A 12,313-nucleotide genomic window follows, 5' to 3' on the forward strand; every position below is an offset into this window, starting at 1 on the left:
GCTTTGACTTCATTTTGCTTCAGTAAATAAAAATGAAGCTACTGCTGAACACCACCAGCAATGTGAGCTCTCATTGCGTAGCCCGTTGTTAGGGCCTCCCAAACTCCTCTAGGTTTTCACTTTTGCGTAGGTTATTTTGAATGAAAATGGTCATTTCATGTACTTCATTGATGGTTATAAAACTGTATGCACACATAGTTTTTAAACAGTGCCAGAAAATAAGGGTCTTGTCTACCTTACTGCGCTCTCTAAGAGCTGTGCTCTGTCACCAGAGAGAGCAACGCAGCTGGAACACCCAGCACTGAGGAGGACTCAAGTGCACGTGGTACGGCGCAGACTCAGAAACACAGCCCAACAGCCCCGAGGAGTACACAATATAAATGCTTTATTGCTAGCACAGAGGTTTCTTTTTAAGTAAATTAAAAGAAATAAATCTTCATTTTCACATTCTATATTGCAGTTCAAAGGTAACTAGCTGGTTAATGGATATGTTCACTTGGACACGCACTACAAGGGGAGAGCATGACAGTCACATGGAAAATTTCAGAAATGTGGCATCTCTCAAGGCATTGGGCCACTGAATGCACTGTCGTCCGCAGATAACAGCAAGTGGAGATTCCTTTAAAATGTTGTGAACAGACAAAGGTCAGAAACAGAAAACCGGTATGGTCAGAAGGCAGAAAACAGTTACGTACAGAAGGCTATATATGTGTTGCCCATATTCCACATACTCTAGGTTACGTTTGGTACTTTAAATGAGTGATCCTCATTTCGATTAGAGACCAGACGGGACTCGGCGGCTGCGTAGAGGGAAGAAGGAAAGAAAGCTGACATTGCTCGCATCACACTGGTGGGTTCACTGGAAAGAAGAGGAGTGTGTGGCTGGGAGGAAAGGGAGCCAGCCTGCTTCTCACTGCCCCCTCGGGAGGCCAGCCGGGCGTGCGGGGGAGCCACTGCGTGTGGCAGAGCAGCTCTGGCGCAGTAGCATGGCAACTGTGGTACACTGGAACTGTGCAAATGGAAACGAAAACCTCCAGGCTTGACCAAATTTTCCAAGGTTACTGCCAGTGGAATTAGGGCATTTTAAGGCATGAGAGGCCAAAGTAACACCCACAGCACTGGGAATAGCAGCTGTTGGTGCAGTGGGGGCTGGTGGGGGGAGAAGCTATAGCTCCAACTGCAGAGATAATTCACTTAGTTAAAAATTGTCAAACAGTATTGGAAACAAAATTATTTCTGCAAGGCATCCAGCATTACCTTTTCCCAAATTCTCGAGCTTACTCAGATTGTTTTTTGGTTGATTTTAAAGATAAGCTTTAGAAAAGATCTTATTAATCTATGAAAACCACTCACTCTCTGCCTTACTCTAGAATAACCAAGAAGGAATTAAATGCATGTGCACACACACCCCCTCCCCCCAAAACATGCAGCAAACTGCATATGATCTCTGTAGCTCCATGTTCCTGATCTTCCACTCATGTTATTTACGGATGTAAGAGAACCAGACTTGATCTGGACTCTCCCAAGTTCTTAGTTACTTCCTAGTGTATTTACAGTGTACCAGCTTCCGGCCTTTTCAGTCTGGCCTGGCTCTAACTGAAACCGTTTCATGTTTTGCTTTGAAGAAACGGATAATATGAAATGATAATTTGGCTGCAGAACTTTGGAAAATTGTCCCTGGCCCAAACATCTGCCCCAAGTGAGCCCAGCTGAGGTCTTCTTGGAGGAGCAGAGGATGAGCAGGGAGAGCCTAGAATGGAAAATGAAGACAATGGAAAGCCTACCTCTCCTTAGAGGAAGGTTCTCTGTGACAAAAGGCATCAAATCGTACGGCTCCCTTATTCAGCTCCCCCTCAGAAAGAGTACTGGATGTGCCGACAGTTACCCCTTACCTTCATCCCAATATTTGGTATCATTAGGGTGATCCCTTACAGAGTGCCAAGAAACTGTGCCCACTGGTTTGCTTTAGCTATGCAGTGACCGGCCTGGCCTACATGCCATCATTCAAATCTTTAAATAAGGACTGAGTATCAGCATTGGCTTCCTGAGAGCTGGGCCCCACAGGGAAAGCAGAGAGGAAGGGGCGTGCAGGCGGGCCTTCATCTTCCTTCTTGGCCTTCTTATGAATTCTTCTGGGGGATCTTGACTGTCACGGTCTTAACTTCGGAGTACTCTCGCAAACCAAATTCGCCCCTGAAAAGGAGAAACGGGCAGTGTCAGACACCCGAGGCCCAAGCAGTCCACCCTGAGCGATGGTCAGAGTCCGGAGAAGGTGCAGGTCCTGGGGATTCACGTGAAAATGCCTAATGGAAGCCCAGCCTTCATCTGAAGGGCTGGAAAAGCTGTTATGAGCAGTCACTTTCTAAAATGTAAAGGATGACCTGTCTTCACAACATTACACAGAAAGTCCACAATTCCCAACCACTCAGAGCAACAGACCTGGACATTCGCCTAGGCAAGCAGTCACCCAGGGGCCCTGGCTGTGCTCCTGGGTGGGCACCACAGTGAGCGGCAGGCCCTGGTCTCGAACACTGGGTTGTTTCCACCCCAGACGCACTGGCTCCTCAGGACCAAGGTGTACTCTCCTCTTCACAAACCCGTTTCTGCCACTGGACGCCCGGGGTGCGCCGGTGCTCTGCCGCTCTCCCAGAGAGGTGGTCTGCTCTGAGAGAAAACCATGCGATTCCCAGGCTAAGGGCCTCTCAGTTTGGGATTCTAAATTCCGCCTCACTAGTCCTTAGATTTGATAAATGAAAATGAACACCAAAAGGCCTACCTCGGAAGAGCACAGATCACCTAAAAGGCCTTAGAAACATAATCCTGAATAAACAATGTCCATAGTCTTCACACAATCAGAATAACTGATGAAAAAAGAATTGGGAAGCGATAGTAAGCTGAACTCCCCATCCCCCATTCCAGACTCTCCTTTGACCACTTTCCTTCCTGGCTCCCAGAGACCTCTGGGATCTTGGTCATAGATGAAGGATTGTCATTCATTTGGTAAACAAACATAATTGAGCTATTACTATGGGGCAGCACTGTTCTGGGTTGGGCAAAGGAGAAACTAAATTGGTCCCAGCCTCTGAGGAGCTTGCAGGTGGCTGGGCTGAGAGGGAGGGGCTGGGAGCTGGGTCACCTGTCTGGGTGGCCACAGGAGACTGGGGCAGCCCTTCCCAGCCCTCTGGACACTCTCAGAGGTGTTTTCCAACCACTGCTTTGAGGACGCTGGGGTGCAACTAAAGCCTTGTGGCTACGATGCTGTTTGTCTCCACTTTTCTTCGCTAGACCCTCTCGTTTTTACCTCTTTAATTGCTTTTTTTCCTTTTTCTCTACTTCACTGCAAAATCAAGCATGTTCTATTTTTTCTTTAAAACACCTGAATTTTTTCCCTTCTAGTCTTTGTAAAGTCATGCCTTTGTGAAGCTTTTCCTGAAGCAGCTCCCCCTTCTCCTCCGGGTTTGCAGAGCACTGTGTACCCCCACCTCTACCACAGCCTGTCACACCCGGGGCTGCCTGAGCATCTCGTCTCCCCCACGGACTTGTACCTCACTGCCTGAGCTTTCCGTCCTCCACCAAACCTAGTGCACACCCTTCAGCACCAGGCTCAAAGAGGGCTCTTGATCACTGTGCGAGGGAGGGAAGGAGAAGGCTTCTTCCCATCCCCACTCCCTCAGTTCTACACCCTGTTGACATACCACCTCTGCTAGGAAAAAAAATAGTAAAAGAACACTTAGAGATATTTTGGGGGAAAAAAAAGGGATTAAGGAAGCCTGTCTTTAAAAACAATCCTGTATAAAAGATACGAAGTTACTGGAACTGAGCTTTGCAGTGGAGGCCTGCTATTAAGGATTCCTTCTGCCTTCTTCCAGGAATTCCCACATCCCTACACACAAGGCTCCAGTCCTTTGCCAGCAGGTCCTCTGAGGATGTAGGGCACCTGAGTTGACATGCCTGCTACCCCCAGGACATCAGAGGGTAGCCAAGGAGTGCCTGGGGCAAGCAAGCTGCTCCTTTGCCTGCAGTGGACACTTTGTTTACAGGAATGAGAACGAACTTGGGATTACCTCCCTTGGTATATTGTTTCCTCATTAGCTCTGTCCAGGCTCTGAGTATTAGCAGCTCTGCTCTGGCTCGCTCTGCACTTTTTCCTGCCCTTGGGCAATTTCGAATGTGTCTCGTCATCACGGACATTATCTGCCTCCTGTTTGAAGCGAGGTTACTCCCTTCTTGCTTCCTGACTTGTGCACGCACTTGGGGCAGACCCTGACCACTCTTCTCCTGCTCAGATCTCTGACTAGGTTGTGAGAAATGGAAGGAGTCTCCAGGATCAGAAGTCTACAGAAAGTAGACAGGAAGTCCACAGAAAGCAGTATGGTTGCTTACAAGTGTGACTGTTAGATCCTGTCATCTTTGGGTGCACAAAGCAATGGGAGTCCTGCTGGACCGAGGTGCTCCCAGTTGGGGTCCCAGGTGGCCATCTGCCACCACGGTCTGTACACAGCCTGCTCTGAGACTCAAATGCGCCAAAGAAAGAAACACTGACCAGAGCATCAAAGAAAGCCAGGGCGATGGACACAGCACAGAAAGAACACTGGAGCAGGGGGCCGGCAGACAGGAGTGCAAACTCAGTTCTGCCATTCATTGGCTCTCTGACTCCAGTGAAGTCACCCCCATCCTGTTGGTACCCACTCACCCACCTCTCAGGCAGTATTCTGGAGCTTCAGCATACACACATATCACCCATGAAGCTTGCTTCAGTTGTAGATTCCTGAATGCCCCACCAAAGATTCAGTTTCAGTAGGTCCAGAAGGAACCCAGGAGATTGTGATACAGGTGTTAGTTGGCCCACCCTTTGAGAAATACTTCTGTGAGACCTCTGAAGGCCTGAAGTTCAGTCCTCAGCCATTTTGCTGTCTCATTCCAGGGTCTTTCTCTCAAATCGACTCAAGTTCTACTTAGTCTAATTAAATTCTAGAGTACATACAGTTCCACAAAGAAGAACTCCACTACTGCCTAAAAGGCATATATATTATTATTAAGGTGTCCCAATGGCTTTGTGTGGTCACCTTTATAGCTGGACACAGGCGCACTTAGAAGCCCGTATTCTTGTTTCTCAGCCAGGCTGTTATATTCCCTAGGATGAACCAAAGTCGGCATACCTACAGGTAAGGTAAGCTGTTAGGTTGTGGGATCTCGCAGCCAGCCATTTAAGGAAATCAGTCACACTCACTTATTAAACAAATAGGGATTTCTGCTTAGGGGGTGTATTTCCCAGACTTTTTCTTTGGCTCACAGGAGCATTTCTCAGAGCAGGGTCCCCAGACCACCTGCATCAGAATCATTTCAGAGGCTTGTTAAAAAATGCAGATCCTGGGCCTTAGCCCAGATCTACTAAATTGGAATCTCTGAGAGTGGGTCCCCAGATAGGCATGCTTAGCAAACTCCTTCCCCCAGACTGCAGGTGACTTTCTGTGCAATGCATAATACACATGCACATACATGCACAATACATATGTATGCACACCCATGGACTTGAGAAGCCCTTATTTAGAGTACCCTAATAATGCTTCTAATCTTTGAAGCTTGTGTCCTTCATTTTAAGTGCTGAGGTTCACAGCCTTCTTTCTGTTCCTTTGGTTGTGATACATATTTTATAGCTTAGGCTCTATGACCCCTTGTCTCAGGGGAGCCTAAAGGAGGAAGGGAAAGGGCGGGACAAGTGAAACAGATGGAATTAGCCGAACAAGCAGAACTGAGAGAAACTCAGCCCAAGTCTCTGACCCCAGGAGTTAGAGGCCAGCCCATCAGGTAACCTGCAGAGGGCAGCCCTCTCCACAGCTCTCTGTCGGGTGGGGGCTCAGAGGCTCCCACGCCCTCCGTGAGCTTGTTTCAAGAAAGTGCTACTTCCTGTCTCTGTTCCTCTTAGGGGTAGGCAAGATGATGTCAGGGACCAAAGCAGCATGGATCTTGCACACCATGAGATAAACAATCTTTTACATGCAGGGTTAAGGGGAGTTTCTAGGGTTGTATTAAATGAGAAGGAAGAGTGGGGGGCCAGGACAAGGCAGGTTCTTTATATGAAGAGTTTTCTAGGTTAGTTAAAGAAGAGAAAACATGTTAGAGGGCAAGTGAGGGCAAAGCAACATATAATTTAGACAAGATGAAATGTATCTCTTCAAAGAGCACTGTTTCTTAATTATTTTTTAACTGCACTGGGAAGGCCAGATCACCATAGCACCTACAAGGCGAGTGGAGAGGCTGTTCTTCAATAACTTGGGCCACTGTTCTGGGTGGGTTTGACACAGCCACACTGTCTCCTGGACCGTCTTTCTAGGCAAGGGGAATGTTTCTGATAGGAATAGACTGGACCTAGACAACGTCACAGCCTGAATCCTGGCAGGAAGTTTGACCATGATGGGGGTCCGGGGCAAGCCTGGGATTAGGAGCCATCAACCCGTGCTTATTTATTACAAGTATATTTTATGCCCAGGATTCATCCTGTTCGTGATCTGTAACAGGGAAGTCGACGTGAACAGCAGTCCCAGAACCAGTGCTTGCTCCAACCTTTCAGAGACAGGGGGAGCACAAGCACAGTGGCAGGAAATGCAACAACAAGTTGAATGCAGCTTGACAAGTGAAAGCAGAAAGTAAGGCCGTGTGCCAGTTAAGAAGAGATACCTGGAGTATATGAAGACTTTATAAAAGCTGAGGAATACCAATAATTGAGCAAATAGGATCCAGATCAGTTCTGGCTGTAAAGCAAGTGAGAGGCATTGAAGGCCAGAATCAGAGGTTCAAACAAGAGTAGTTTCTCCCTGGCATTAGCAGAGACAGTTGGTGATACTAGCTGGAATTTAGGAAAAATTCTTCCACACTTCCAAAGTGATGTTTATTAAGAAAAAGGAGGATCACCTGCATAACACTCATCTACAGTACTTGATCAATAATGATGACTACAGCTAACATATTTCCTGAAGGTTTGCCAGACACTCTGGGATGTTTGCATACTTAATCCTAACATTTAATCCTCACAGCAACCCTTTGGGGTAGCTACTATAACTATTCCCGTTTTATAGATTTTACAGAGGAAACTGAGACTTAGTAAGATTAAGTAATTTGCCCAAAACTGCACAGGTATTAAGGTTACAGCCAGGATACGCATCTGAGCAGTGTGATTCTAGAAATTCTGCTCTTTGCCTCAAAGCTACTCTTACTTTATGGTTTAATGGCTACAGGCTAGAAATGACCAGCTAAAGTACCTAAAGCATGTAAACCCTCTGTGTTAGTCTTATGGGTTCACTGCATTTTTCAGGTCCTTAACATCGCAGGACCCTGCCTTATTCTGTCCTCTAGAGTCCTTATGCCTGGCGCCCACCTTCCTTGGTTGGATATTATGGGAACCAAGTGCATTTGGAACTGCTGAAACCTAGGTTCAGTTCTCAGATCTGCCACTTACTGGCTGTACGACTTGGGCAAACTACGTAACCCTTTTAACGCTTAGCTCCTTCTCTGAACTATCTGTAATATAAAGATAAATATTTATCTTATAGTATCATTTTCAAAATCAAATCAGAAAATGTTAGGAGAGAAGTTAGCATAAAGCCAAACACAGATCAGGCATGTAATTAATGGTATCATTATTGTTATTGCAAATTCGTTCTAGGGGGTCTTCTTCCTATAATCTCTACCAAAACATCCTCTATGTGCCAGAAATCATGGTCTTAAAAATTCTGGGGTCTCCTCGGCTCCCACAGAATGCCCCTTAAGGCCCTTTGAGATTGGGTTTAAACCCCTCACTCATCCTATGGCCTAACACTGCATTCCCAGACTCAGAGAACCTATAGGCGCTGAGCAGATGACCCAAGTGAGTGAATCAGGTGTGTGTAAATGAATTAGGTCGAAAACCAACAGGAAGGGAGGGGAAAGGACGAACTGCAGAGCTCACAGCTGCAGCAGTTCTGCTATGGGGAGATGAAAATAAGCAAGGAATCCAGATTTTATTTAGAGCCTCCTCATTTTTTTAGTGGCGGGTAAAGTTTTCTAAATGTGAGGCAAAACAAAGCATTTCTGTGCAGCTTTGTCCCTGGGCTAGCAGTTGGTAAGCTTTGTTTCAAACATACTAAACTCTTGTTTTGTTCCTGAGTATTCTATATTTGCTGTTTCTTCACGCCTTTGTTCTTGCTATTCTCTCTGCCTAGAATGCCTGCTCCTAAAAAACTGATATGTTATTTTCTCTGTGAAGTCTTCTCTGACCCCAAAATTAAATGGTTTTATCACTTTACTTATAAGAAGTTTGACACACTTCTCTAACAGCCCTTATTATAAGGAATTACTGGTACACTAATTTTTCTCCATTGCCACTGAAGGTAAGAGAACTGTATTTGTTCATTTTTGTAACGTGCAGCACAGTGCTTACCTTATAGTGGTATACGACCAACCAAATGTTTGTTTAATGAATAAATGAGGAAGAGAATGAAAACACGTCTGTGTGTTACTTTTCACAACCCCTGTTTCATCAGCAACTTTGGACACTTACATTTCTCTTCCATTTCCAGACATCTTGAATCCCCCAAAGGGGCTCTGCGCATTTAAGGCATTGTAACAATTGATCCTGAAAGATGAAAGCAGTACTATGGTTAGTGTAAATTCTGCTTGCATGGAAATAATCCCACAGGTATGATACCTCCTTTGTAAGTTTTCTTTTTTTCCAGATAAAAAGAAAAAGTATAATTTAAGATTTACTTTGATTTTCTGATCTAGCCAGTAAAGATTACAACCCTTCTCAGGGTGAGGTCTTCCCCATCCTTCCGCAGGGTGTGTGTGTGTTTCACCCAGGCTCTGGAGAACGGCAAGGCCCCTACACCATCAGTGGAATGTGTTATGAGCAGAACAACGACACAGACCGACTTACCAAACAGTCCCAGCCTGCATTGCAGAAGACACTGTGAGGGCCTTGTTGATGTCATTGGTAAAGACAGCGGCCACAAGTCCAAAGTCAGAGTTATTGGCTCTTTCAATAACTTCATCCATAGTCTTAAACCTCAGAATTTCCTGAACGGGGCCAAAGATCTGGAACAAAAGAGTTTGATCCAACATGGCTGCTTTGTCATTCCTTCACCTGCTTCCCACATTTCAAAGCAAGTGTTCTCTGCCTTTGTTATGTAAATAATATTTAAATTTAGCAGCACAAAACTGTCAAATATCCCAAACTTTCCCAGGATAAGATGACACAGGAGCCTACAGAGTGTAATCCCCCCACGCCTCAGCCTCCCTGGCACCGCTGACTCCACTGTGTGCACTGCAGCTGCCTGTCCCAGAGCCCCAGGCAGGAGCGAGGAGGACGGCCCTGTGCTGGTGCACGGGCGGCCCCTCACCTGCACGAACATGAAGATGCCAAGCCGGCATGCTCTGTCCTGGTTCACAGCCTGGTGACCCAGCGACTGCCTATCCCGACTGTTCTGCTGGCTAGTAACAATCACAGTTGTACCGCATGTCACCTAACGTCCCTTCCTTTTTAACTTTTTCTTGAAACAGAGATTTTCATAGCCATGTTTTTATTGCTATAGTACAATGTAAACAAAATATAAATCATTTTAACTAATATCATTTAGTAGAACTGCTCTGAAGACCATCCCAAGAAAATGTGGCTTTTGTTAGAACCCTGTATTGGATACCTCCTCCTTGGCTATGCGCATGTCATCAGTGACGTTGGAGAACACCGTGGGTTCGATGAAAAACCCCTTCCGGCCCAGCCCTTTGCCTCCACACTCCAGCGTGGCGCCCTCGGCCACACCACTCTGGATGAGTTCCAGGATCTTGTTGTACTGCTTCTTATCAATCTACAGAAAAAATTATCTAATGACTCCAAGTAAAACTTTCTACAAAGAAGGAAATACGCATGTTCCCAAGAATCATTTGTAATTTTTTTCAAAGCTTCGTCATACCTAGTCAAATTACATGGAATACTGGTAAACATTTTTGATCAATGAAAAATGGCAATTCTGTATCGTTCAAGCTAATATATCAAGAATCCCAGTAAACGAACAGTTCTGATGATACCGCTGAATGAGAAATACCAGTTTAAGATTTAACCGCTTCTAAATGATGGAGATACTGGTGAATTTATTATTCACTGTGTGGGGGGAAAACTGACCTCTATAACCAAATGAAGAGTTTAACAAGTTGTATTGATACTAAAAGGATGGAAACATAGATGAGCTAATATATAACCTCTTTACATGCTACTACACATCTAATCCTACTGAGGTGAATTTCTAATGGAACTAGTACACCTTTAGAGGAAAACGTTAAGTTTAAAGAGTGAGGGCTAGCTTCCTATTCCATAAAATAAGGTCAGTCTTCTTTTCAAAAGTAATAAGCTTATCACTCAATTATTATGGTAAAGAATATAAAAACCTACATTCACCTGAGTATGACATGCTCAGCAAGTACATCAATCTTCTCTCAAATGGCCCCAAAACTTAGGAAGTGTTATTTCTTATTAGAAAAGTTCAGCATCTAGTGATCCAGATGAGATTTGGTCCACATAATCCTTTAAAAGTTCTCAGATTCTCAGATTCTATCTACAGTTTAAAACCAGAATGCCACCTGGAAATATGCCTTGATGATTGTGGAGAACCTGCAGCGATGAAGCGCACAGGCTGCGGGGACTTCCGTGGCCTCCCTGTCCCACAGCAGTGCATGAAGCACTGAGTAAGACACGATCGTACAGCAGGGGGCAAGTAGACAGCCTTTCGTGGCCTACATGTTCACAATCTACAAATGGTCTCCCAGGTAGCCCAGGGTCAGGGGAGAACCCTATGCACTGGAAGGACAACTGGTTTCTGCAGATGAGAGATGCTTGGCCTCCCTGACCATGGCCTCTGCAAGGATGCTTGAAGCCCAATGGTTAGGGCTGGGACTGGGTGCTAATGTCGAGATCCCTTGTCATGACTAGTTCTCTTTGTTTTGAGATGAGAGACTCCAACTTACCCCACAAATTCAAAGTATCCTCAAGGTAACCCTAATTCTTTAGTTTTTTAGAAATAAAATTTAGAAATAGAAAAAGAATCAAAAGACGTAAGGAATGCCCCACTGGCTATACTTCCAGCCATGAAGACGAGGTAAAGGAGTAAGGAGGCAGTGGGAAACAGAAAGGTGGTGCTTTGCTGGGTCCCACTGGAGTGTCCAGTTTCTGTGCTCACTAGAGATTAAGTAAAAAAAGGAAATGTTTATGATTTCTCTACCTGGGGTCCCTGCTCAGTGGTGGGGTCAAAGGGACTCCCCACTATGCGCCTCTTGGCCCGCTCCACACTTCTTCTCACAAACTCCTCGTAGATGGACTCCTCCACAAAGATGCGCGACCCCGCAGTGCAGCACTGGCCTTGGTTGAAGAACACACCCTGGTGAGCCTGCTCCACGGCATAGTCCACTGCAAGAGGAAACAGCCATGTTCTCACACTGCTTCACTGCAACGGCCTGTCTGTATGGCCACATCTCTGCCCTCTCCAGAGCCCCAGGGATAATGTCGTGCTGACCGCAGGGCACAACAGTGAGTAACAGGACTGAGAATGCAACTTCGTTCTGGTTCTAATGAGACCCTCATGTTCTGGCTATGTTAACTTGGACATCTTCACTTCTTTGAGTCCTTTCTTCTTCTGTAAAAAAAAATGGATTGGAGCACATCATCTATAACAGGATTCTCAACCCCCAATATTCAGAGGGGCTGGGCAGATGACATAATGCTGTGAATCCGCCAGGTACTAAAAACAGTGTGACGGAGGCTCAGAAGGAAAACCACTATGCCTGGCTGTTGCCGGGCATGGATATAAGCCCGTGGTTGTCAGATATCCAATTTTAAGAAAAGTTGGAAATCAGTATTTTTAATATATCGTTCTTTTAAGCACTGTGTAAGATTTAGACATATAAATGTAGTTATACCCAGCATTTGGCCTGTGACTGCCAATATGTAAGCCCTAATCTATAGGGCCTTGTGGCTGTTATTTCCTCCCTCCCTTCCTTCCTTTCTTCCTTTTATTGATTGAGAGACAGTGGTAAGGAGGAAGAAAGAGAAGGAGGAAGAAACACCAAGGTGAGAAAGGAACATGGATCGGTTGCCTCTTGGCACATGTCCCGACCGGGGACTGAACTTGCAACCCAGGCACGTGCCTGACCGGGAATTGAACTCCTGAACTTTCAGTCTGTGGGATAATGCCTAACCCACTGAGCGACACCTGCCAGGGCATGGCTGTTATGTTTAAATAGTATTGTGGTGAATTAAAACTCTAACAGCAATGCTTTTTCTTTGAAGCTA

General features: G+C 45.6%; 1 protein-coding gene across 1 annotated transcript in view; it reads right to left on the reverse strand.

Annotated features, from left to right (window-relative positions):
• Positions 1 to 365: 365 nt before the first annotated feature.
• The window catches only part of ALDH1A2 (aldehyde dehydrogenase 1 family member A2), an 87,107-nt gene continuing 75,159 nt past the window's right edge, over positions 366 to 12,313 (reverse strand). The window contains exons 9-13 of the mRNA XM_090270664.1: positions 11,247 to 11,431; positions 9,675 to 9,839; positions 8,912 to 9,069; positions 8,537 to 8,611; positions 366 to 2,193 (exon numbers count right to left, since the gene is read on the reverse strand). Of these exons, the coding sequence (XP_090126790.1) occupies positions 2,121 to 2,193; positions 8,537 to 8,611; positions 8,912 to 9,069; positions 9,675 to 9,839; positions 11,247 to 11,431 (656 nt within the window). The 3' untranslated portion in view covers positions 366 to 2,120. The remainder of the gene's footprint in view (positions 2,194 to 8,536; positions 8,612 to 8,911; positions 9,070 to 9,674; positions 9,840 to 11,246; positions 11,432 to 12,313) is intronic.

This window comes from Furipterus horrens, unplaced genomic scaffold (genome assembly GCF_987537825.1).
Source record: "Furipterus horrens unplaced genomic scaffold, mFurHor1.1.pri manual_scaffold_3, whole genome shotgun sequence".
NCBI classification, from domain to species: domain Eukaryota; kingdom Metazoa; phylum Chordata; class Mammalia; order Chiroptera; family Furipteridae; genus Furipterus; species Furipterus horrens.